This window comes from Phyllopteryx taeniolatus, chromosome 3 (assembly GCF_024500385.1).
Source record: "Phyllopteryx taeniolatus isolate TA_2022b chromosome 3, UOR_Ptae_1.2, whole genome shotgun sequence".
Lineage (NCBI taxonomy): Eukaryota > Metazoa > Chordata > Actinopteri > Syngnathiformes > Syngnathidae > Phyllopteryx > Phyllopteryx taeniolatus.
Genome location: NC_084504.1, coordinates 11,346,092 through 11,372,976, shown reverse-complemented (window position 1 = coordinate 11,372,976; position 26,885 = coordinate 11,346,092). Strand labels below are relative to the sequence as shown.

General features: G+C 43.8%; 1 protein-coding gene across 2 annotated transcripts; it reads right to left on the bottom strand.

Moving 5' to 3' along the window:
• Positions 1-665: 665 nt before the first annotated feature.
• On the bottom strand, positions 666-26,584 carry znf608 (zinc finger protein 608). Of its 2 annotated transcripts, XM_061769020.1 has the most exons (9): positions 26,358-26,584; positions 22,398-22,665; positions 20,355-20,442; positions 12,350-14,648; positions 10,694-11,135; positions 9,739-9,788; positions 9,508-9,658; positions 8,531-8,587; positions 666-3,957 (listed from the first exon to the last, which is right to left on the bottom strand). In XM_061769020.1, exons 2-9 carry the CDS (start codon positions 22,654-22,656, stop codon positions 3,938-3,940), a joined length of 3,366 nt encoding a protein of 1,121 aa, XP_061625004.1. In that variant the 5' UTR covers positions 22,657-22,665; positions 26,358-26,584; the 3' UTR covers positions 666-3,937. The 2 variants fall into 2 exon arrangements, with proteins under 2 accessions (XP_061625004.1, XP_061625005.1); XM_061769021.1 differs by lacking the exons at positions 20,355-20,442; positions 22,398-22,665; positions 26,358-26,584 and adding an exon at positions 16,745-19,083.
• Positions 26,585-26,885: the final 301 nt, after the last annotated feature.

The window sequence follows — 26,885 nt, the reverse complement described above, 5'->3', positions numbered from 1 at the left end:
TAAAACAATAATAAAATAAAAATAAATAAATATCCATCCATTTTTTGAGCCGCTTTTCCTCACTAGGATCGCGGGTGTGCTGGACCCCATCCCAGCTATCTTCAGGCGAGAGGCGTGGTACACCCTGAACTGGTCGCTAGCCAATCGCAGGGCACATAGAAACAAAAAAACATTTGCACTCACATTCACACGACAATAATTATAATATATACAATAATCATACGTTTAAAAATACATAACATACATAATAGAGTTACTGGTTTTTTTTCCTATTATTTTGATATTTAAGACATTATTTTAGTTTACAGTAAACCCCCACTATATCACGGCTAGTGATTCAAGGTCCTTAGGTAAGCATTATTATAGTCGTTACTATATTTTTTAAATACTTTTTGTACAATAGTTTTGTGTTAGCCATTGCTGTTGCTGTCTCTCAATATATTATGTGTTTAAATGTGTTTGGTTGATATTTTACATTACACAGTATGTATTGGAATGTATTAACTTTTTTATGTAATGTAATCTTTTATGAACCATCAGTTTAAAATAAACAATTGAATGAATAATCCTAAAATGACAAATAATAATAAAGACTAGTTACAATCAAAAATCCTCAAATTTGATCAAGTTGCGTAGGGTTAAAAAAATACCAAAAAAATACACACTTATCTATTTATATAAACATCCTTTAATCATGATTGCCAAACATATGAATTAAGGCATATACAGTATAAAAAAGCAACAGCAGGTTCCATGTTGATGTCAGAGCTATATTAATAATCATAATATATGAATTTATATTCATTGGATACACCATGGCCACTGGATGACAACAGCAGTCCTCCGTGGTAGCATTTTGTAAACAGATATTGGATCACCATGTTCAAGTAGTACTGTTTGTACGTATGTATTATGTATGTACTCTATGTAATATGCATGTAGTTTGTATGGAGTGAGGCAGAGCCGTTGCTGGAGGACACACAACATCATAACAGAGTACATGATCATTTAAAGTTGGATTCATTTACGTTTTGCTACGTTTAGATATTATTGATGTGAGAGTATGGCTGCAACAGGGGGGCTCACGTCAAAGAGCAGCACCACATATTATATTTCATATCCGTACAAGTCACTTCGAATCCAGCATCACAGGCTCAGGTAGTGCATTGTGCATTGGAGGAGCGGGGCACATAAAGGTTGGTGGGGCGGGTGAGGACAAGAGCAAAGGATTGTGGAACTCCCATTTTAAAGTGGACTGCTTTTGTTCTTCAAAATGTCTCTTAAAAAGAACTAAAACAAAAATGTTATGTCCGAGTACCTCTTATTTAAGGGAGAATTTGCAATTAAAAAAAATATATCTGTGAGGAAAAAAATCCTGGCCCCATCTTGCCCCTCTAATGTGATTTGCAGGAAACCATGCCGCCCAAAGAAAAACAACCATAGACAGAAGGCGTGACTGAGGTGGTGTCAATCATCACACCATCAGCTTTGCACTGACCTGTTCCTTTGGGCTTCAGGAGCTTTGTTGAAACTATAGTGGAATATCCGCCTCTGGAAAATCAAATTACTAGGCTACATTAAAATTTTGTGAGCAGTTTCTAACTGCAAACGCCCCCTATAACTTTATGTCCTATATTTCCCGGCACAGACCTGACGGAAATGTCATAAACACATTTCCAGGACTAAATAAAGCTTATTCTATTCTATTCTTGTATGTTGACACAATCTAATGGTGCATTCAGGGCTGTTGGGAAGTCGGAAATAAACCTCTTGGCTTCATCTGTAAGGACTATTTTTATGACAATCTGTGTACTGCTTTGCTCTACGTGTTGTTATGAATGCAAACTAACAAATAAATAACTGTATTTGATGTCTGCGCACCTCTGATCAGTTTTAATATTTGACATTTTAGGCACAAACTAGGTGCAAACTTATAACACATTTGCAGGACTAATAAAGGCTGATTCTATTCAATTGTGTGTGTCGAAGTTAGACAATGGTGCATTCAAGGGCTGCTGGGAAAATAAATAAATACATAATTCCGCTTGACAGGGTCACCCATTAGGATAGTGATTCTCAGTGTGGTACGAGTACCACTAGTAGTACGCGGGCACCCTCTCGTGGTATACGAAAGAATCAATACAAATAAAATTGACATTTTAAATAATACGACCAAACATTAGAATGAAATATATAGCTATGCATACAGCCTGTACATTTTTTTTTTCTTTTTTTACTTTTCAAGTACAGTACATTTTTTAAGTGCAGTTCAGTTGGATCGAACTTTTAAGTACAATATATTTGCATTTAATCTTTACCTGTTTGTTTTAAAAACATTTTTGAGTACAGTTTTTATCTAACTCACAGCCTTAATGTTCAAACTGTGCCTAATGTTATAGTGGCGTATGATAATATTAACTGTACTTTTTAGGAATAAAACCTCTTTCTCGCATTTCCTAAAAATTTAGGCCTACTACTGTTACTGTATTTTAATGTTGGTTATTATGGTGGTACTTGGAGAGCTAAGTATTTTTTCAGGTGGTACTTTGTGTAAAAAGTTTGACAACCACTGCATTAGGATGAGGATTGTTCTAGATGTTCTGTACAAGCGCAGTAGTAAGGCGTCAATTTAAATAAAAAAAAGTGATTGGTAAGGTGCATTCAATGGCCACTGGGAAGTCAGAAATGTCCTATTTGACGAGGTATATGTCCATACAGAATTTGGTTACATAGAGTTTCTGCTAAAGGGGACATATGATGTAAAATAAACATTTTAATGTGTTGTGTACAAATTGTTGGGTCTCTGGAGGGACTTTACATAAGAGTGGGGCTAATTAATATAATTCCATCCCCACACAGAGCTTCTCCACCCATGACTTGGCCAGCTATGCTGTGTAAAACTATTACGTCAAAGTCAAATAAGCAAGCAGAGTTGCATTACGTTTTGTTAGATGCACAGATTAACTTTAGTTTAGCTTCTGATAAGCAGTACATATTTGGTGAAATTGTCTATGTGATGGCGTAAATGGAAAGGGGCAGGGGGGAATATTTGGAGATGTGTCCACTACATGCGCCACATGCTTGGATCTGCTACACTAACTATATGAAGTGCTGCCTCCACCAGGGAAAATGTTTTTATTGTCTTTACAGGCACTGGTTTCTTTTGAAGGGTTTTGCTTCCGCAAGTAGAAGCCACTCGCTTAGTCGCAACGCCTTAGCTGAGCCCCCTAGTTGTCATGGCAACAAAATCCGGACCGTCCCTTCAGAACATGCTAACTTCAACAAGACTACTGTGTGTAAAGTGTCGTGTAATTATTGATCCTTGGGTTGTTTTGACAAAATCAAAGTCGGGAATATTCCACTCACCGAGGTTCAAGGCCCACAACATTTTCAGGTAAACATGAATATATTGATTTGATAGTTTTTTTTTTTTTTGGCTGTTGCCATTGTTTTACGACATCACATGACTTCATCTCACTCCCTTTTCCTGGTCGGGTATGAGAATGACCACTTTTATGGAATGCAGCCTCCCCTTTAAGCCCCGCCCCTTCCTCCCACGCGTCCAGTGGCGGTGAACATTTGCTAATGAGCGCATGACTGTGGTTGCTATGTACAGCGGCGTGAAGAAGAAGGGCTACGCTCACATCGGACGATACAATCAACACGTACAGTTAGCGGGTAGCGATACAAATGTAGCTTCATCATCAGTACATTCAGTCAAAACAATGTGCGTTTAGAAACACCGCCCTATATTTTGTACACTTTTCCTTCCACAAAGTCCACTTTCTGTGCGATACAAAACACCTGCACGGTAGGTGGCGCTTGTAAGAAAGGATTCTTGTTTTGTTGTTCGTTTTTCTCGTCTGCCTCTCACAGTGAGGCTTCACCAAGGAACACCACGGAATTGATGTGTGAGTCTTCTCCTTCTGCCACGTCACTACTTCTTCACCTCGCTCTCTGTGGGACCACAACATGAAAATATGATATGTTTAAACACGTTACATACACGGTACAGTGAATCGACTTACGAGTGATCCTCCTTATGAGTTTTTCCAGATACAAGCCGTCGCTTGCACATAACTGCCAAAAGTCGGCTAACTTAATCCTAACACATAATAGGAAACACCATAGATGGTCTAACAAAGCTAGCATTGATAATGAGGTAGTTATAAACCTTTGACAAACTTATTTTTATGATAGTTTATAAATCATTCATTAACACAAAAGGTATCAGTTTGAGTTTACGCTAAAAGTGTGGCCCAGGAACGAATTAAACTCGTAAGTCAAGGGACCACTGTGTGTACATTAAAAAGATGACATCATGTTAGCGTGATGTTGAGGTTTCATTTGTGTTTTGTGTGAATAAACACATTAAAAAAACAAAGCTACAAAAGCCAAGATAACACTTCAGTTACATTATTTTTTCTTAAAATCACATCTAGTCAATTATGGTTCAATTACAAATTACAATTTCGGTACTTTAAGAGGTTGGAAACATGTTAAGACCAATGTAAACAAATCACCATTCACTAAGCCAACTGTTACTATGCTGTCAACAGCATACGAGTTAACCTATGTACTGAATTCATCTCTTTTTCTCCAAAGAACAAACCTTGTTGGGTCCCAGTGAGAATTTAACTCAACACCACTGCTTTACAAGACAAGTATTCGAACATCTGAGCTAGGAGGCCTTGGGGTGTGTGGTGGCATCAGCATTTCGGCAAACAAGCCAACTACCACAACCACCTGTTTAAATATCCATTGCTTAAAGGGTAACAAGACAGCCACCATCCATCCATTCTCAATACCACTTATCCTGTTCAGGGTGCTGGAGCCTATCCCAGCTGACATTGCGCGAAAGGCACACTACACCCTGAACTGGTCGCCAGTCAGTTGCAGGGCATGTATAGACACAGACAACCAGTTGCACTCACAGTGAGTGGGAACTGAACACACACTGTCTGCACCAAAGTCAGGCAAATGTACCACGACACCATCAGTGTCTCAATACACCCACATAGAAGCTAATTGTTCGTCCGGGCGCTTGTATTTCTAGTTTGTATTTCGACTGCTCATTTTTCCAAAAAGTTGTAAGTCGGTCACTCGTATTTCAAGGCACTCCTCCTTTTGAGCGTGCCGTGTTGTTGTTCGCTTGATAACCAGAATGCCAACGCCGTGCTAAGAACCAGGGCCTCAGAGCACAGTTCTTAGAGTACTGGTCTTGTAAACCAGCGGTCGTCAGTTCAATTCTCCCTCTGGCATGATGTGATGCTAAACACTTGCTGTGCATTATTCTAACCAGGCTAAGAGCAAGCACAAATGTAATGCAGACCAACAGCTACACTTTTCTGTGCTGTGTAAACGTGCTTATGCCATACTGTTGTTAGCAGTTAACCAAATTACTCATGCTATCATGCAAAGTCTCATAGCACAGTGGTTAGACCACTGTTCTTGTAAACCCCAGGTTGTATGTTCAATTCTCACTGGGGCCTGATGGCAAACAAAACAGTTGCTGACTATGATGACTGCAGGTTCTTGACAATGCAATGTGGCCTTCTACATCGGCATATGAATTTGCCACAAGTCAACAGGTTGCTTTTGTCTGCCCCAAAGTTAAGCAATGTCCTTGTTTTCTGCGATGTGTTATCTGCTAAAAATGCAATGTTAGCTCATTAACGAAAATAACGCCATGCACCCATGCAAGGCCTCCTAGCTCACAGTTTGTAGGGTGACCAAATCTCCTTTTTTGCCCGGACATGTCCACTTTTTACATCCTGTCTTGGGCGTCCGGGGATGTTTTATAAATTCATGAAAATGTCCGGTTTTCAGTGTTTTTCACAGGACAAATTAGCATGTGTTGAAATTGACTGATGCTTTGCACAGAATACTACGGTACTGCGTTGCCTGTGATGTAATCCCCGAGAGCCTGCCTGGTGGGTGGCTAGTGGGTGGCTGGGTAGCGCAAATGTAGCTTTACAGATGAACTGCAGAAAAAATTCCCCATTTACCATCCTGGTCGCGACAATTGAAAGGCAGAGTGGACTGTGTGCAAAGCTGGCACATATGTTTCGGTGTCTAATAAACGTGCCGGAGATTTCAAAGCTCACATGGCCACAGAAAAACATAAAAAATGCTGTGCAAGGTGAGAGTTCATCTGCAAAGTTGACTGAGTTCTTTGTTAGAAAAAAACAGGTGGAAACTGTGGATGCTGGAAAAAACGGGAAACGGGATGCTGGAAATGCAGGGGAGGGTGCGTTGGCTTCAGGTCCATGGATTGCACTAGTGCCTTGCCAAAAAAGCCATTTCCAAAATATGACACTGCCAAAAGGTTTAGTAGTGCTCGCACTAATACCAATGCCATTGTCAATGGTGTTATAGCGCACCACTCTGTTGAAGTCTCTCATGAAGCCCTCAAAGAAATCCAGTACTATGTTGTTTCTACAGACAGGAGTAGCCACAAAGTAGTGAAAATATTCCCAAACATTATCCAATACTTTGACTGGAAGAAGGGTGGTATGCAAGGAAAATTAATTGAGGTTAAAGACACACCTAATGAGACCGCAGAAACCATTGCACAATATCTCCCTGGAACATTGTCAATATCAGTTTGTCTGAAAAATGTATTGCATTTCCTGGCGACAACTGCTGCACAAATTTTGGAGGAATCCAAGGGGATGAAGGGGGAAAGAATGTTTTGGCAAATTTGAAGTGGTTGCTGCACAACATGACTGATCGGTGTGGGTTGCCCTGCACAAATACTGAATAACTGGGTTCATCATGGAGAAGACACAATAGATGTAGACCTTGAGAATGACATTCAAAATCTACCAGCACTTCCATATTTACACTGTGCGCACTAAGAATCCGAAGGAGTACTGTGACTTTGTTGACATTGAATAAAGAAGGATGCTTTCTCACAACAAGACAAGGTGGCTATCATTTTTCCCAGGCATTGAGAGGATGATACAGATGTTTCCAGCTTTAAAGGCATTCTTTCTGTCTCAGCAAAAGCCACCCATAGTAATCAAGAACGTTTTTGAAAACGACTTCAGTGAGATCTACCTCTGGCACATGCACTCACAACTCCATTATGGAGGTGAAGAAAATACTGAACATAATCCACACCATTCTTCTTGAACACAAGAACAACAACTTCATGTCCCTTAAAGTTAAAGGACTACTAGTACAAAAGCGCAGCGATGGACTTGGTAAGGGCTGTGACCAGTTCTGTGCTGATGTGCAAGGCCTGTATAGTGCATGTCTGGAGTATCCGGATAAGTGGAAAAGGAAAGTTCTCAACATTTATATGGATGCATCTGAGTGAGCAACCAGATCGGAATGATGTGGAGGCCTGCGTCCAGTACCTCGGAGAAAAGGGGGTGCCAATTGATGATGTCAAGTGTTTTGACCAGGTCACAAATCTGAAGAAATTCACAGAAAGATGCAACAGTGATGAGGAGTTCAGTGGTCTGCAGGTGCAACAGAAGTGGACCAAATATTTTCAGGCCAAAAGCATTGCATGTTACTCAGAACTATTGAAGATTGCACAGTTTGTCTGTGCACTTCCCTCTTATAATGCAAAAGTTAGGGTTAGGGTTAATGGAAAACGCTATTGACTGGCGAGCTAACATTAGCAATAGGATTTCCCGTCAAATAACAAATATTCACACAAACACAGACAGAAAATCTAACAATATTCACAGGCATATGTTCTTCCTAATCTGTGAAAAACGAGTTTAATAAAGTTTTATTGCGACTTTCTTCTTCAACGCGTTATTAGGATTCCCACATAATTTCTAGGCAGGACACGCCCTGCTCCAATATCACTGGATCCAGGACACGCACCACTGCACTACGATTGGCTGTTCTATGATATCGGTGTAGAACACGCCCTACAGCTTCCAGACGTTGAAAGAAGTATGTAACTTAAGTGTGGCGGAGTTAATACAGTATGTTTCCCACAAACTCTGACCTACCCTAATCCTAACCTTAACCCATCCTAAACCACCTTAAGACCCAGCCCTAGCCCTAAACCTAACCATAACAAAATTATTTGTTTTTATTTCGTACAAATGACTGTGAGTGCGAATGGTTGTTTGTTTCTATGTGCCCTGCGATTGGCTGGCAACCAGTTCATGGTGTACCCCGCCTCCTGCCCGATTTAGCTATTTGCTAAATGCCACAAAATTGAGTTAGGTATTTTTTTAGACAAATACAGTATATATCCTAGATAATACAGTCACTCCAGACATTCCAATATATTATTATTGTATATTATTATCTATTTTTTAATATATTATTTTACTTTTTGGAGGCACGGTGGACGACTGGTTAGCACATCTGCGTTACAGTTCTGAGGACCGGGGTTGAAATCCCGGCCCCGCCTGTGTGGAGTAATCGTGTTTAGAAATATTGATTTCAAGATCAATCAAAATAATCATGATTATTATTTTTTCCACAATTGCCTAGCCCTAATAGAAATCTTATGACGATGATGATGAATTGATGGCGTGACGTGTGTGAAACGTACCAGCAGAAGTTCGTCCAGACACCTGCGGACCAGACACCAGAGACCTGGAGCTTAAACCTTCAACACAAACGCACACAAAGTCAACATCACTGCAAAATGGATAAGCCATGCATTGTCTCATTTTGTGTTGTGTTTTTGTGTTTTGTGTGTTGTGTTGTGTGTCTTGTAATGTTGTAATCTGTGTGTTGTTGTGTTGTTATGTATTGTGTTTTATGTTTCATGTTGTGCTCTGTTGTGTTGTTTGGTCTTGCAGTGTGTTGTGTGTTATGCTGCATGTTGTGTTTTTTCATGTTTTTGTTTTGTATTATGTTGTGTCATTTTGTAATTTGTGTTGTGTTTTGTTTGTTGCATGTTTTGTGTTGTTGTGGTTTGTGTTGTGTTTTGTGTGTTATGCTGTGTCTTGTTGTGCATGTTGTGTCTTAATATGTGTTGTGTAGTGTTTTGTGTGTTGTAATATGGTGCGTGTGTTGTATGGTGGTTTGCATGTTCTCCCCGTCCTGCGTGGGTTTTCTCCGGGCACTCCGGTTTCTTCCCACATCCCAAAAACGTGCCTGGTAGGTTAATTGACAACTCTAAATTGCCCGTAGGTGTGAATGTGAGTGTGAATGGTTGTTTGTTTGTATGTGCCCTGCGATTGGCTAGCAACCAGTTCAGGGTGTACCCCGCCTCCTGCCCGATGATGGCTGGGATAGGCCAACACGCCCGCGACCCTAGTGAGGAGAAGCGGCTCAGAAAATGGATGGATGGCTGTTGTATGGTGTGCTGTTATTTTGTGTGTTTTGAGTGTTTTTGTGTTGTGTGTTCTTGTGTTGTCTTGTGTGTTCTTGTGTTTTATGGCATGTTGTGTTTTGTGATGTGTTCAGTGCTGTGTTGCGTGTGGTGTCGTGCTGTGTTGTGTGTTGTTGTGTCGGGTACTGTTGTATGTTTCTGTCTTGTATTTTGTTGTGTTGTGTTTTGTTGTGTTGTGTTGTGCGTACCTGGGTAGATGTCGTACTGTCCCGCCACCAGGTTGTAGGTGAGTCCCAAGTGTGTGTGATGGTGTGTGTGAAGGTGTCGGCCCAACGCCACATGGCTTCGGTCGCTTCGGTCTACTTCGTGATCTGCCTCAGGGGAACCTTTCTCACTGGTCTGGACACACACACACACACACATATTTTCAGTTGTTTTTCAAGAGCTAGCTCAGCCTCAACCTTGGAGCTAAACCTCACCTCGGACTCCTCCCGTCCCGCTGTCTTGCCGTACAAAGGGTAGTGGAAGCCTGCAGGGACAAATTTAAAGGTTCAGTCTACATACCAAAAAACTGGGTCGGTGCCTTTCATACAGTACTGCAACAATAGGGCGGGAGAGGTTACGTGTCAAGTGTTAAACGTCACAACACGGTGCCAGCTTTTCCACTATTACCTTTTACACAGCCCCCATCCTGCCTGTTATGCCTGTGATACTACCTTGTAAGATGGGAAAATTGTGAGTTGACACCTAATTTGGTGTCGAAGCATTTCATAAAGATCAGCAACAACAAAAAAAGAGTGTCAGGTGTTAAACTTTAAACACAGCTGCTATCCCACCTCTGACACTACATTGGAAACTGGGAAAATCTTGGGTCAACTTCAACCCCTAATTCTGTATTGGTGCCTTTCACACAGTGCAGCGACAACATGGTAGGAGAAGCGCATGTTGGGTGTTAAACTCCAGCCCTGGTGTTCCACTATTCCCTTTCACACAGCTGCCATCCTGCTTCTGTTACTACCTTGGAAGCAGGGAAAATTTGCCAGTCGAGTTCAACCCCTGATTCCATGTCAGTGGCTTTCATACAGTACAGTGACAATAGGGTGAGAGAGAAGCGTCAGTTGTTAAACGTCACACCCAAGACCTGGCTCTGGCTTTCCATTATTCCCTTTACCGCAGCCACTGTCCAGCCTCTGTTACGCCTATGATACCAGGTTAGATGCTTGGAAAACTGTGGGTCGACTTGGAACCACCCCCACTTCCATTCCATGTCGGCACCTTTTACATATAATAGCGACATGGGGAAAAAGCTAGGTTTAATAGATAGTGTGAAATGGGCTCCAGTGCGGATGGTATAGAACCAAGCCTCCTGACATGAAATTAAGGTCTAGTTGGTTCTGAAAAAGGTGGACAGACATGTCTGGTGTTGTTCCTTACCTGGGTAGTTGTGGACCAGTGTGGGGGATGCCCCTCTGTAGGAGACCCGGCCGCTCTCACACATGGCTAGGTAGGGCTGGTACGAGGAGTGCTGGTACTGGATGTAGGGCTGCTGGGGGGTCATTGGGGGAGACACCGCCGCCCGGGCACTTTGCGACTCCCCTGACAGGACTCCCACGGGTTCCTCCTGCAGCCCCTCCAAGCCGTCTGAGTCATCTGGGTCGACCGGGGGTGGAAGGTTGTGTGGTCCGTGGACTTTTTTAGCATCACGGGCGATGCCCCCTCCTGCTGAGGTCGCTTTGGGCCCGGCCGGTTCAGTGGTACTCCCCCACTCCTTAGACCTCTCCATGTCCCCCTCATCTGCTGCCTCCCCAAGTGGACTCTCCAGCTCTGAGTATTTGCTGTGAGCCAGCCGGTGGGGCCACGTGGGGCCGTCTGGGGGCTAAATCGATGAGGACAAGTGTTGGTGCTGGTGCCAGTGTTTCCCCTACAACTCTGTTTTAACAGTAGCGGGTGGGAGTCATTTGAGGTCAGTCCACGTTTGTCCAAGAGCTGAATCAAAGACCAAAGACCTTTATCGAGGTCTGACTAAAATCTATGTTTCTGGTTTTGGCAGCTATGGCCCACCGCTGCTGAGTGACTACTATAGATCTTTTCACCATAACATCACATGTAATTCCGGGTGGCAGTAACTCTGATGAGACCGCTAGTAAACAAAACCTGCTGTCATTTGATGAAGGCAGAGCCATTGGTCAGGTGAAATTGTTTGAATAACGATTTTAACATTCTTGTCTACTGCCCTAGTTTGAATGTGTGAAGTGTCTGTCAAAAGAAGAGGTTATGTGTGGTGTAGAGAAGTTGATTAAAAAATATTGTAGAAATTCCGACACAGTTAACATGATCATTGAGGGACTGGATAATTAACTGAATTTTCTGTTGCTCAGATTAATGGCGTAGACATGCTCTTTTAATGGTGAAATGGCTAGCACACTTTCGAGCTGACGTTAGCTACCAGGCTCGCTATTATGTTTTGCTAAATTACTCAAAGACAATCAACCAAGCATTTTATACATATCTGTGAGAAAATGCCTTCCACAAACTCAATGATGGAGGTTAGGTTCCCAGTTCCCAGAGTACATCTAATCTGTTTATCTCAACCACAGGTTGCGCGAGGTAAATTTTTATTTTATTCTAACAGAAAATGAAAAAAAAAAACTAAACCTTTTGGGATATATCCGGCGACTCAACCCCAAACACAACAAGTTTGTCATTGTTTCAGTTCAGGTCAACGGTAGCTACTTATTTTTCTGCCACCCGGGAACCTATTGTTTACAAACAGTATGAAATAGTCTATAGAGGAAACACTGCGTGATCAGAAACCACCTTTTCAGGGCCTTTGCTTGCATGGAGGATGATGGCTGGTCCCAGTTTACAGACCCAGAGGGACGGTTAAGAATCTGTACAAGTGGCACATCTTGACTCTTAGAAAAGTAATGTATTGACATTTACTTGTTACCTCGCAACACGTGCAACAGAACAACGGCCGAGTTAATTATTATCGAGCTACAGCGCGAGCGTCTGTAGACGACAAATTAATGATCGCTCGTGAAAGCACAACAGCACGGGCGGCGGTTAGAGACAGACGGAAAAACTTACGCTGGAATAGGGAATATTTGAGTCCAGATCTGTCTGAGTGTTGGGGTTGTGGTGTGACGAGGATGAAGATGAGGAGGAGGAGGAAGAAGGTGACTTGATGTCCTCGCAGTCTTTGGTTGAGATACGGTGCTGGTCCACCTTCAAGCCCAGCCCCCTTTCCCCCCTCTCCTCCAAGTAGGACAGGATGGCTTTGGGACAGCAGCCTTTAGCAACTTCTGGAACTTTTGCTCCGCTGGTGTGTCTGACATTCCCATCTCGCCCAGCCAGCCCCCTCTCAGCACGCTGCTTCTGCTCACAGGAGGCCAATAGGAGTTTGTGGTCCATGTAGAGTCCTCGTGAGTACTGCCCGTAATACAGCGACTGGGCTAAGGCGGTCTGGGTCTGACTCATGGCAAGCTGCAGCTGAGACGGTGCCGGCTGCCCATCACCTTTCTTACAGTCCACAAAGTCGTGGATAGAACCTTTGTCATCGTCTTTAGCGTCATCCTTTCGATCTTTACATTTAGAATCGTGGGAGGAAGTTTTGTGGTAGGTATTCTGCCTGTCCGCCTGCACATAACCCGGCAGGAAATACGGCTCAAAACTGTGGTAGTATGGGGACAGGGGCTCTTTTGTGGAAGTTGGGTCGGGCACTGTGGGTGGTGTCTTCCTGGCATTATGATGGTTACTGTTAGAGTTGACTCCAGACGATACAGAGGGACCTGATCTCGATCTAATTCCGTCCAGGCGATTTTCAGAGGACACTCCGTCATCCCCCGCATCAGAGATGTCCGAGTAGGCGGGGCTGTTGTCCTTGCTGTCCCCCATCACCAGACAACTGCTGGGGGCATCGAGCCGCGACGAACTTCCAATAGACGGACTGGGGGCGTTGTCTGTGAAGGTGTAGACCTTGTCGGCCTCAGCACGGATACTTGCCATTCGGCTTTCCTGGGTCTCGTTGAGCCCGTTCGTCACATCTTGCTTGCTCAGGTGCTCCTTCAGGAGACTCCCGGGAATCTCCTTGGCAGCAACTTTAGAAGCGCTGTCTTCCATTTTGATGGGGTCACCGTTTGCAGAAAGACCGGTCGTGTCGCGGTTGTGTTTGTCCTTTAGCCTTCGCTTTTCTTTCTTGCGGGTGTCTTTGCAGGTCAGCAGTGTGGCTTTGACCAGGCTGGGTTCCACGACAATGCTAAGCTTCGGCTTAATGGGTTTAAGGGAGGAGTTCTTGCTGCTCAGGCCCACGGCTGGCACAGGCGAAGACTGCTCTGAAACACCGCTGTCTGTTGGATATGGCCCATTGGGTATTGCAATAAGCTTCGGAGGGGGAGGGGCGGGAGCAATCAGCCGGTTAGTCCGCGACTTGGAAAGCTTGTCTACCTTTCCGTTGGCTTTTTTGTTCTTGTCGCAGAGGATCTTCTTGTCAATCAGACCCTCGGCTTCCAGCTTGGGCATCTCCACAGTGGCGCTCCGGTCCGGCACCATGCAGTTTTCCAGAACCACAGTCATATTGGAAATGATGGGCAGGTTGCTAAGGTCATCCATCAAGCCATCCTTCAGCAGGGAGCTCCTCCTGGTTTTAGTGCTGAGAAGGAGCCGCCGGTTCTTGGGAGAGCCCACCGAGGTCACCTTGTACAACGGGGCGGCTTTTTTGGCTGAGGTGTTGGCCGTGGTGCCATTGTTGGTGGACTCCACGAGGTCATAGACAGTGTCCTCGCAGTCTGACAGTCGTTCCTCGCTCTCGGGATTCCTCTGCTCCTCCACCTCAAGGTGGGCGTGAGTCTGGTGGTAGCGTAACCCATTGATGTGCTTATAGCGCTTGGTGCAATTGGGGTGGGGGCAGTCGATGAGAATTGGCAGAGGTGAGGAGGTGAAACCTCCCCCCGGGTCAAGGAAAGAGGGGTCTGACTTTCCCTGCGGCGTGGAAGGGGCGCTGCGGGATTTGGCTCGAATCCTTTTCCCGTTCCCATTCTTAATGTCCTCCGAGGAAACCAGACTGAGGTCCAGGTCAGCCGGCGGTTTGTTCTTCCGCTTGCCGGACGGGAGGACAGGGGCCCGGTTGGTGGGTTTGGTTTCTTCCGTGGTGAAGAAGGGTGTAGGAGCTCTGCAGTTGCTAAGGAGTTTCAAACTTCCGCGCCGGCTTTTGCTGTGCACCGGTAAGGCTACCATTCCGCCGCCCCGGCTCCGGTGCTGCGGCAGGCCTCGTACTTTGACTGGCGGTGTCGGAGCCCCACAGGGCTGGTCTGCCAAAGCCAGACGCAGCCTTTTCCCACGGCCACGCCCACCTGGCATCTCTGGGTCACTGGACGGAGACTCGCAGAACCTGAAGAAACAGGAGGACCATCATCAACTTATCTTGAGAGGGCTGAAGTAGTTGTGTTGTGCTTTACATGACTCCTACCTACCCACTGACCAACATAGCAAGCAAGTGACTAACTTAACTACCTACCTACCATATCTGCCTATCCAACCTATCTACCTACTGTACCTACTGTACCTACCTATCTATCCAACTGACCAACCTTCCATCCATCCATCCATCAATTTCCTACCGCTTATCCGAGGTTGGGTCGCGGGGGCAATAAGTATACCCACACCTGCTCGGCGCCTCTCACCGTGGCCAACCTCTCTCGAGAGGACTGGTACCAGAGCCCAAGTTGTGGGTGGAGGCGAGCCCGACTATATCTAGTCAGAACGTCTCGAACTCACACACCAGCTCGGGCTCCTTCCCTGCCAGAGAGGTGACATTCCACATACCTAGAGCCAGCTTCTGTAGCCGGGGATTGGATCGCCAAGGTCTCTGCCTTCGGCCACCCCACAGCTCACACTGCACCCGATCCCTACTGCCCCTCCCACAGGTGGTGAGCCCATGGGAAGACTGACCAACCTAGCTACGCTATATTGCCAAAGTGTGGATTAAGACTGGGATGTCACTTGAATTCATATCTTAGTCAGGGCAGGTGAGCGAACACTTTGGCAATATAGTGTAGATAGGTTGGTCAGTTCGCTCACCTGCCTTGACTAAGATATGAATTCAAGTGACATCCCAGTCTCAAAAGGTTTAATATGACATCGGTCCACCCTCTGCAGTTATAACGGCTTAAACTCTTCTGGGAAGGTTTTCCACTAGGTTTAGGAGTGTTTTCATGGGAATTTATGACAATTTTTCCAGAAGCGCATTTGTGAGGTTACACACCGATGTTTTGGCGTGAAGCCCTGACTCTCAGTCTCCCCTCTAATTTATCCAAAAATGTTCGATAGGGTTGTGCAGGACCGACAAGTTCATCCACATCGAACGCTCTCATCCATGACTTTATGAACCCTGATTTGTGCACTGATGCATGACAGAAAGCCTTACCACAAGAGTTGAAGCTGTTATAGCTGCAAAGGGTAGACCAGCATCATATTAAATCAAATGTATTTAGAATGGGATATCACTTAAAATCATATGTGGGTCAAGGCAGGTGAGCGAATACTTTTGGCAATATAGGGTACAGTACCTTCCTACCTACCTACCTACCTACCTACCTACCTACAAACCTATCTACCATTCTACCTACTAACTATCCTACCCACCTACCATTGTACCTATCCAACCTATCTACTCAGCTTCTGACCAAGTGACCAGTTGACAAAACAACCCACTGAAAAAACTCCTACCTACTCACCTACGTACCTACATACCTACTTAGCTACCTTCTAAATCTGACCTATCCATCTCCTACCGTCCTGCCTACCCAACTATCAGAATCATCTTTATTTGCCAAGTATGTTCAACAAACACACAAGGAATTTGACTCCGATAGTTGGAGCCGCTCTAGTACGACAACAGACAGTCAATTGACAGAGAACACTTTTGAGACATAAAGACATTGACAAAAACAGTCACTGAGCAATAAAGGCTTGCTAGTTATCTGGTAATGCCGGTACAAATGTTTTTTGTTTTTTTTACAATGGTGCAAAAAGATGCAGAGTCCTCTAGCACTTAGAGCAGTACAAATGACTAATCTCCCAATAGTACGGTGCAATGACCATTGTGCACAGGGTGCCGAGACTTCAAGGAGAGTATGCAGTTTAAAGTGACGAGTAGTGCGCTAATCTGGGACAATGTTGATTGTGCCAAAGTTGCAGATACTCCTCCGTCAGTTTGCAAGTGGGGCAGATGGTACTCTGGCATGAGTGGCCAGTATTGGTCAACAACAGATATGAGAATAGTGCAGCGTGGCGAGACTACTACAGTGAGTGCACGAGTAGTATATAATTGGCCTGAGAGAAATGTGACAACAAACTCAGACAAAAAAAAATTGGCAGCATGTTGCAATGGAATTGTAAGTTAGCTGTTTAAGGAGTTGATTGCAAGAGGGAAAAAGCTGTTGGAATGTTTGCTAGTTCTAGTTTGCATTGATCGGTAGCGCCTACCTGGGGGAAGGAGCCGGAAAAGCCGGTGACCGGGATGTGGAGGGTCAGAGAGGATTTTGCACACTCTTGTCTTAGTTCTGGCAGCGTGCAAGTCCTCAAGGGTGGGTAGGGGGGTACCGACAATCCTTTCAGCAGTTTTGATTCTCCGTTGCAGTCGGAGTTTGTTTTGCTGTTTCCTTTTTTGTAGCAGCACCAAACCAGACTGTGATGGAAGAACGCAGGACTGATTCGATGACCACTGCGTAGAACTGCCTCAGCAGCTCCCGTGGCAGGCCGTGCTTTCTCAGAAGCCGCAGGAAGTACATCCTCTGCTGGGCCTTTTTGAGGACGGAGTTGATGTTGATCGCCCACTTCAGGTCCTGAGAGACTGTAATTCCCAGGAACTTGAAGGTCTCGACGGTTGACACAAGGCAGCTGGACAACGTGAGGGGCAGCTGTGGCTAAGGATGCCTCCTGAAGTCCATGATTATCTCTACAGTCTTGAGCGTGTTCAGCTCCAGGTTGTGTCGGCCGCACCACAGCTCCAGCCGCTCCACTTCCTGTCGATATGCAGTCTCGTTACCGTCCTTGATGGGGCCGATGACAGTCGTGTCATCTGCAAACTTCAGGACTTTGACAGCTGGGTCCGTTGCGGTGCAGTCGTTCGTGTAGAGAGAGAAGAGCAGCGGAGAGAGGACACAACCTTGGGGTGCCCCAGTGCTGATACTGCGTGTGGATGAGGTGGTCTCTCCCAGCCTCCCCTGCTGTGTCCTGCCCGTAAATCCGGGCGGTAAATCCACTGGCAGATGGCAGGTGAGACGCTGAGCTGGAGAAGCTTGGAGGAAAGGAGTTCAGGGATGATGGTGTTGAACGCTGAGCTGAAGTCCACGAACAGGATCCTCGCGTAGGTCCCTGCACTATCGAGGTGTTCTTGGATGAAGTGCAGTCCCATGTTGACTGGATCATCCGCAGACCTGTTCGCTCGGTAGGCAAACATGCTCTTGAGGTGGTCCAGCACGACACGTTCAAAGAACTTCATAACCACAGATGTCAAGGCGACAGGCCTGTAGTCATTTAGACTCGAGATTGTAGGTTTCTTGGGGACTGGAATGATGGTGGAGCGTTTGCAACAGGATGGTACTTCGCACAGTTCCAGAGATGTATTGAAGATCTGTGTGACGACTGGAGCGAGCCGGTCCGCGCAGACTTTGAGGCAGGATGGGGACACATGGTCCGGGCCTGCTGCTTTGTTAATCTTTTGTTGTTTGAAGATGTGTATCACATCCTGTTCGTGGCTGATTAATATAGAAGTCAGATGTGTGATTGTAGTCGGTGGTCCGGCTGGGTGGGTGTGGGTTGTGAAAGTGTCCTTTTTAAATCTGCAGTAGAAGGTATTCAAGTCGTTGGCTAGTCTGCTATTGTTCTCAGCTTGGGGTGATCGTCGCTTGTAATTGGTCAGCGATTGGAATGCATGGCAGACTGATTTAGAGTTGTTAGCGCTAAACTGTTTTTCCAACTTTGCTGCATAGTTCCTCTTTGCAATGTTAATTTTCTTAGTCAGCTGGTTTCTAGTGTGATTATACAGGGCCCTGTCCCCGCTTTGATATGCGTCCTCCTTAGCTTGGCGAAGTTGCTTAAGTTTGGCAGTGAACCACGGCTTGTTGTTATTGAATGTGCGAAATTACTTTGTTGGTACACAAACCTCTTCACAGAAACCGATATAGGATGTGACAGTGTCCGTATATTCATCCAGGCTGCCAGCTGAATTTTCAAAGACACTCCAGTCTGTGCAGTCTAAACAGATTTGAAGTTCCATCTTTGCTTCATTGGTCCACTTTTTCACTGTTTTCACTGTAGGCTTTGCGCATTTAAGTTCTTGCCTGTATGTCGGCATCAAGTGAATTAAGCAGTGATCAGGAGCAGGAGCTCAGGGCTGCATGAGGTTTGGCACGGAATGCGTTATTTAGCATAGTATAGCAGTGGTCTAAAATGTTATTTTCCGTGGTGGGACGGTCGATGTGCTGCTTGTATCTACGGAGTTTGTGGTTGAGTTTAGCTTTGTTAAAGTCCCCGAGAATAATGAGGGGTGAGTCCGGGTATTTTTTTTCAATTTCGTTTACTTGTTCGGCAAGCATTAGCAGTGCAGCGTTCGTGTTAGCTTGAGGCGGAAGATAGAGACCAGCAAGAATGAATGATGCGAACTCGCGAGGCGAGTAGAATGGCTTATAGTTCAAAAACAGCGACTTCAAATGCGGGCTGCAGTGTGTGCTGAGCTCCGTGACGTCCATACACCATTTTTCGCATATATTGAAGCATATCCCGCCGCCTTTTGTTTTCCCCGAAGATTCCATGTCTCGGTCTGCCCTGTGGAGATGGAAGCCGGGAAGCATGACGGCACCATCGGGTACAGCGTCACAAAGCCATGTCTCCGTAAAGCACATGGCGGCGGAACGTGCGAACTCTTTACTGGCCTTTATCAGAAGATGAAGCTCGTCCATTTTGTTGGGTAGGGAGCGTAGATTCGCAAGGTGGATGGACGGAAACGTCAGTCTGTATCCTCTCTTGCTGAGTTTCACCTGGATGCCGGCTCGCTTCCCTGTGTTGCGTCGCCTCCGCCTCCGTGCGCCAAAGACCGCGGTCGCTGCTCCGGTGAGTAACTCAGGGAAAAAAACTGAGCGGATTAGCGAAAGTTGGTGAAAGAAAGTCCGGATTAGCCTCCTTGATGCTTAGCAAGTCTCCCCTTGTGTAAGTGAGTCATGTAATGTCTCCAAAGACGAATTAAAAACCCAAAAACAAAAACAATACTAGAGAGCGCGTAACCGAGGCGACCACACGGGTAGGCGCCATCTTTTGAAAAAAAATAAATAAATAAAAATAACTAATATCTATCTACCGACAGACAGACTGACCAGACGGACCATCAGACCGACCGACCTACTTGCCTAAAGCCTTCCTACTAACCTACCTAACCCCTACCTTGCTACCCATATACCTACCCTACCTGCTTACTTACCCACCACTTGACCCACCGACCTTCCTACTGACCAAGCAATTAAAAAGACTAGCTAACTGTTAATTTGTACCTACCTATCGACCACGCAGCCAACCGACCAACCTACCTACCGACAGATACACACACACATACACACAGAAAGTGCGGATCAGCTGACCAGTGTCATCCCACCTGTGTGCTGTTGTTTTCATGGACATTGTATTTGTCTTTAAATGTGCTCGTCAATCACCAAAGTGGAGTTGTGCCGCTTTCTATTTATGTGACGCACGTCGAAAAAGCAATTTAGACCACAGATGAATCTGTCATCGTCATGGCAACAACCATCACCAGCAGCAGCAGCTAACCAGTCACATTTGAGATCACAAGCTAACCTTTCTCATAGTCCACGCTAATGACAAACAATTATATATAATTAGTATATAGTTTGGACAAAGGTATTGGGACACCAAAGGAAATGAAATCAGGGCATTTGGACAAAGGTATTAAGACATCTACATGAAGTGAAAGGTAAAGAAAATATGGCGTTTGGACAAAAGTATTGGGACATGTAGTGAAATAATATATTTTTTAAATCAATGAATGATGCACTAATTTGTATAAAACGTGTGATGTCATCACCTGGGAGGAGCCCAGTCAAGTTTGGTGCAGTCCAACAGTGTTCCCACATAGGTCCTCTTCCTCCACGTCACGTTGACCACCAACACACCTGACCCACATACATGCGCACACAGATGCGCACACCCATACCCACACACACACACACACACAAACACACACACACGCTCGGTGTATTAATATATCAATGTATCGTGCTGTATCATAACATTAAAGTATCATGATACAGTTATAGAGTGTCACGATATCAAAGTATCATGTTATCAAATTATCTTCTCATCGGCATATGTTGACATAAACATGTTATAACATCGACGTATCACGATATCAAAACCAGGGGTCGGTAAAAGTATCGATTCAGCAATGCGTTGCAATTTTTCTTTTTGGCAATTCAATATCGATTCTGCAACTCTGCTGAATCAATTCACCTCCTGGCCACTGTGAGGCGCTGGGCTCGTGGTTCGCATGGTATAGATGGAAGGCAAACACAACGGCTACTCAAGCAAACAGTGGCTGCAGCAGCATGAAGCGAGCGACTTCTACTTTTAAATCTAGCGTTTGGGGTCATTTTGGATTCCCGTGAAAATCCGGAACACGGAAATGGACAAAAGACACTCCAACCACGCAATACCAACACAAAATCACACCAGAAGTTGAAGTTAAGACAGCCATTTTGGAGTCACTGAAGTCGATAGAAAGAGTGACTGACCCCCACGTACGTAACTATCACTTCTCATTTCATTTGTAGGAGTGGGAAGTTGTGTCAAATGTTCTGCAGACTAAAGCCCCCTACACAGAAGCCACACAGGGAGGGAGCAATAAAATAAACTTGTTGACAGATGAAATAAATTAATTGGGTTTGATGAAGAAAGTACCGGTACCGGCTTGTCTCACAATGCCGTAAACATACTACTATTAGGTATTGCTTAAATACCCTGTAAATACTAATAGTAAGCCTAATAAGTAAGAATAAGTAAAGAAATTGAAATTGAAAGTATACATGTGCGTTACTTTTTCAAAACAGGGCTGTCATCATATTTTAACTTGTGTACTCCATATGAACAAATACGTTATTATTGTGCATTTTTCATTACAGTTCCATAGAGGAAATAAACATAATTTAAGTTTACATGCACTTTACCTTTTCAGTGTTTATACACTACAACTGCAATTTTTTACTTTTGTACTCCATAAATACAAATAATTGTATTAATTATGAGCACATTTTTATTTTTAGTTGTTTTATTGTTGGACAAAAAATGTGATGCGACATACAACATATTTTTACATGGAATCAAAAATAATAAAAAAAGCAATATTGAGTCGAATCGCAAGCTAAAGAATCGTGAGCTTCTTAACAATGCCCATCCCTAATAAAAACATCTAATCAAAATATGGTAATTTCACCATATTATGATTTCACTGTATCATAATATAAAAATATCATGATATCAAAGTAGACATTAATTTAACATCATATAAAAGTACTAAGGTGTCGAAATACCAAAGTATTGTGATATCAATTAATCGTGACAGGAAGTGGTTTGAAAATATCATGATATCAATGCATCGTGATATCAAACTATCATGATATGAAAGTACAGTATTGTGACAGAGTATCATAATATCAAAACATATGAAAATATTGTGATATGAAAGTACAGTGATATGAAAGTACAGTATTCTGACATCAAAGTATCATAATATAAAAATATATGAAAATATTGTGATGTCAAAGTATCATGATATCACCATAACATGATATCAAAGTATTGGCATATCAAAGTATCATGGGATCAAAATATGGGGATATGGAAGTATTGTGACATCACCATATCATGATATCAAAGTATCATTATATCAAAGTATCACGGTATCAAAATATCATGGTATCGATGTATTGTGATATCAAAGTATGATGGTTTCAAAATATCATGATATTGATGTATCGCAACATCAAACTATCACAATACTACAGAATGCCAAAATAAAAGTGTTGTGAAGTCAAACTATAACAATATCTAAGTCCACCACAGTTTGTCTCACCTCCTTGGGTCTCGTGCCACACAATGCCCTCCAGGTTGACGCTGGTACCCGGCTGACAGGGCCCCAGGAAATCGGCGTCTGAGTTATGCGTGGAAGGAAGGGCCACTTCCTGTGTGTTGGTGCCGACGGAGCGCGTCCTCACGGTGTTACAAGTGGGCGGGGCCACAGGGTTAGGAAAGGAGGTGGCGGACGAAGGCAGCGAGGGTCCGTTGGCCCCCGCTTGGCCAAGAGCGGGGGCCCTGCCTGGTGGAGTGAACATGGGCTCCACCTGCAGGCCACAAGATGACATGATGTTTGGACCAAAGTATTGCAACACCAATTGTGTTACAAGTGGAAAAAATATGGATGTTGTGATATATCGTTACATTGTCATGTTACAATAGTGATACATCACTGCCAGACATCCAAGTAAATAGTACTTATTAAATAAGTTCCCTTGTTGCATCACGATTCGGGCTGTCGCTATCAAATCTTTTTAGAATCGATTATCGTATAGATATTTTGGTCGAGTACTCGAGTAATTGCTGCCTCCCCCCACAAATAAATAAATAAATGTAATTTTTTTTTATTACTAACATGCATTTCTTTCTAATTTATGACGGCTGGACTTATATCCTTAAACTGCATTTGTTGATACTGAGTGTATGGTATAAAGCAACAGAATTTGAAAAAATAGCCTTTGCTAAACAGTTAGCATTCACCATTACCATCAGGGCGCTAGCGATTGCCATTTTAGGTTTAAAAAAAATGCCAACTACCAGTCACTCATATATACCGAGGTGGGTAGGAACGCGCTACATTTACTCCATTACATTTACTCAAATCACATTTGGGATAAATTGTACTTGTCAGAGTAGTTTTAATGAAAGCTACTTTTTACTTTTACTTGAGTATTTATGTTAAGAAGAGACGGTACTTTTACTCCAAAAAAAAAGTTTTACTGCAATAATCTACATGCCGTTCGCTACTTTCATATATATCAATACTTGCGCGCGTAATCTATTTTTAGACTTTTGTTTTCGACTTGCACGTCGGCAGCCGTTGCTCCAGTCCCCCGTGATTACCACAGTGGTGATTGACTCAAGTTTACCAATCAAACGACACAAGAAAGTCACATGTTCGCAGACAGTCTTCTATTGGGCTTCACGGGCCAATCAAAGTGAGTCGCACCACCCGTGCGTGACTCGTGTTTACATTCCAGACTACGAAAAACAACAGCTTTAACACATAGCGTAGTTTTGTCACTGCCCAAATTTTGATATTTCAGCCCGCTTATAACTTGAGAAAGCACCTTGCGGTAGGTTCCAGATGTTTGTGCTGTTGTTTTGGCTGTGCATAGGGCAACATTAGCATTATTGTGGAGTCATAAGTAACTAAAACAGACATCTTGTTCTCTCGCTCTCTCGCTCTCTCTCTCTCTCTCACACACACACTTTATCAATAAGTCTGGTCAGCAAGCAGCTTCTTCATTCAGTCATTTTAGTGGATAAAGCAAATAATGTTTCTTTAAGGCCCGATGCATGTTGTTTTTTTCCACTTAACAGTTCAAATGGTGGCAGCTGTGTGTGGACTCCCATTGAACTTGAGTTTGAATGTGATCTCTTACTTCTGAACACAGCCACGTGTCAGTTATAGGAAGGAGTGCATCCTTGTGCAACCAGATTTATTTTTTATTTATTTTATTTAAACTTTATTTAAGCAGGTAAAAGACCAGTTAAAACAGAACATCTATTTTGCAATGGTGACCTGGCCAAGAAGGCGGTAAGTTAAACGTCAAGTCCAAGTCAATCACATTCAAGTTTATTTCAGTTTACCTCCCCTCTCAAAAAGATACAAAAATAAATCAGTTGAGTTTCTGTGGTCGGCTTAGCCGACTTGTTTTTCTTTCACAGCCCTAATCAAGATGTTGTCATTGATGATATCAAAGTGTCATGGTCTCAAAATATTTTAATATCAAAATATCATTATATCAACATCTCACAATAGCACAGTATCTATATATTTGTAGTTATTGTGACAGCAAAGTATAATGATGGCAATATATCGTTATATCAAAGTATCGTGATATCAAAGTATTGTGGTATCAAATTATCGTTATATCTAAATATTGTGACAGAAAAGCATCATGATATCAAAGTATCATGATATCAAAATGTTGCAAAATCAAAGTATTGTATTGTCAAAATATCATATAAAAATATTGCACTTTCAAAGTATCATTATATCAAAATGTTGCCGCATCATGACATCAAAGTATCGTGATATCAAAACATTGATAGCAAAATATCGCCATAGCAAAGTCTTGATGTCAAAATATGATAAAGTATCAAAATATTGTGATACCATAGTATGATATCTGAGTATTGTCGTATAAAAGTATCATGATTTCAAAGTACCGTGGTATCAAAATATCATGACAGCAAAATATTGTGATGGCAAAGTATCATGTATCAAAGTATTGTAATGTGAAAATATCTTGATAGCTAAGTATCATGATATCAAAACATGGCATCAAAATATCGATATATGAAAGTATCGTGATATCAGCGTTTTATGATTACTTGGTAACCATAGCAACATAATAGGAGCTTACTGATGTATTTCTCATCCACTTCCAGTTTGTATTCATCTCCTCTCTGTGCTGTCAATCATCATCTTCCCTCTTTCAACATTTGTCTTTCTCGCTTCTCCAAGCATCCATACATTTCTGCAATCCGCTTCCTACGTCATTTTCGTCGGGTGCTGTCCTGACATTCCCTTTTGTTCAGGTATCAGCTTCCCTGTCATTGTCACACGCTCACACACAGGAGAAGTGTGTATTTCTTCTCTCTTTACTCCCTCTTCAGCTTCTCACTTCTGCTCCCTATCACACACCCACACACACAGGACACACAACTGGAAACATACTGGAGACAGACACTGGTGACACACACACTCACAGTGGAAACACAACTTAACACACACACGCACACACACACTGGACACATAACACTGGAAACACGCACATGAACATGCTCAAACTGGACATACAACACATTCAAACACACTAAAGACACACACACACACACACTCACACTGGACACACAACTAGATTCTGGAGACACACACACACACACATACTTAGACTGGACACACAACTGCACGCACACACTGGAGACATAGAAACTGGAGATACATGCACACATACACACACTCACACTGGACACACAACTAGACACTGGAGACAGCCTGGAGACACACACTGGACACACACATCCTGAAAACACACTGGAAAGATATAAATACTTGAAACACACCCACTGGAAACACATACTCACACTGGACACACAACTGAAGACTTGACACATACCCTAGAGACATAGACTCGACACAACTGGACACACACACTGCATTGGACATATAGACACTGGAGACACAACTAGACACACACGCACGCACACACTCGCAGTGGACACACAACTGGCAACTCGCAGCCGGTGGACTTAACAACACAACAACAAACCAAAAAGTCCCCGTGTTCTTTTTGCTGCTCTTTGTGTCCCGTGTTGTTGTGTTGTGTGCAATATGTTGTCACTTCATATTCCCGCCACGCATCCTTCCTCCATCTTTGCTTCCTCGCTCACTCAGTGAATGAATGAAAGAATGACTCACAGGCACACACACACACGCTCACAAGCATCTTTTTTCCTCCTTTCTCCTTGCCTTTTCCTATTCGTGACGTCATGTGTGGATGTCAAGTGAGGCAAACAATAACGCGACGATGAGGAAGAGGAAGATGAAGAGGAAGGACACACAGCCCCCCTTTTCCAGACAAAGAGTGCACGTGCCAAACAACAATAGCACATCCTCGTCATCATGTGTTGATGAGGATGAGGAGGAACCTTCACCTCCATCGTGGCCTTTACAGCTTCGCAAGCACATTTGCTGCTCTCTCCTTCCTTCCTTCCTTCCCTTACTGACCGTGTGGGCTCCTCCTCGGTGCTTCTTGGCCGCGTTGGTGACGTCGTCATGCGGCCGTCTGGGCGCAGACAAGCCGCAATCCAGCGCGCACAGCTGCGGAGGATGGATGATGGACGACTGATGGATGGATGGCGCAGGTGCAGGCGCACGGCGTCCTGATGTGCTTCTTCGCCTTTTCCTTTCCTCCTCCTCCTCCTCCCCCTCTCCCTCCCCCTCCTCCTCCTTCTTCTTCGTATATAATTTTCTCACAGCAGCGCGCTCGCTCGGCCAGTGAGGGGCATGCGAGGAAGACCGACGACGAGGAAGAGGAGAGCCGCCACCTAGTTCTCTGTCATCTATACTTGTTCTATTTCGATCTATCTATCTATCTCTCTATCTATCTCTATCTCTCTCTCTCTCTCTCTCTCTCTCTATCTATCTATCTGACATACTGATGGAATTGATTATTGAATAAACTACATTTACTATAGTTACTAGTCTATTTATTTATACTAGTTCCTGAATATAAATTGATATTAGTTTTATCTA

Bases quoted from the DNA above. Each gene is read 5' to 3' on its own strand.
- znf608 (XM_061769020.1), bottom strand. From the start codon at position 22,656: ATGTTCACTCCACCAGGCAGGGCCCCCGCTCTTGGCCAAGCGGGGGCC. The intron at 9,789-10,693 runs GTAAGGAACAAC...TTGTCCCTGCAG, and splicing joins ACTGGTCCACAACTACCCAG to GCTTCCACTACCCTTTGTAC. The intron at 9,659-9,738 runs GTGAGGTTTAGC...GTGTGTGTCCAG, and splicing joins CGGGACGGGAGGAGTCCGAG to ACCAGTGAGAAAGGTTCCCC.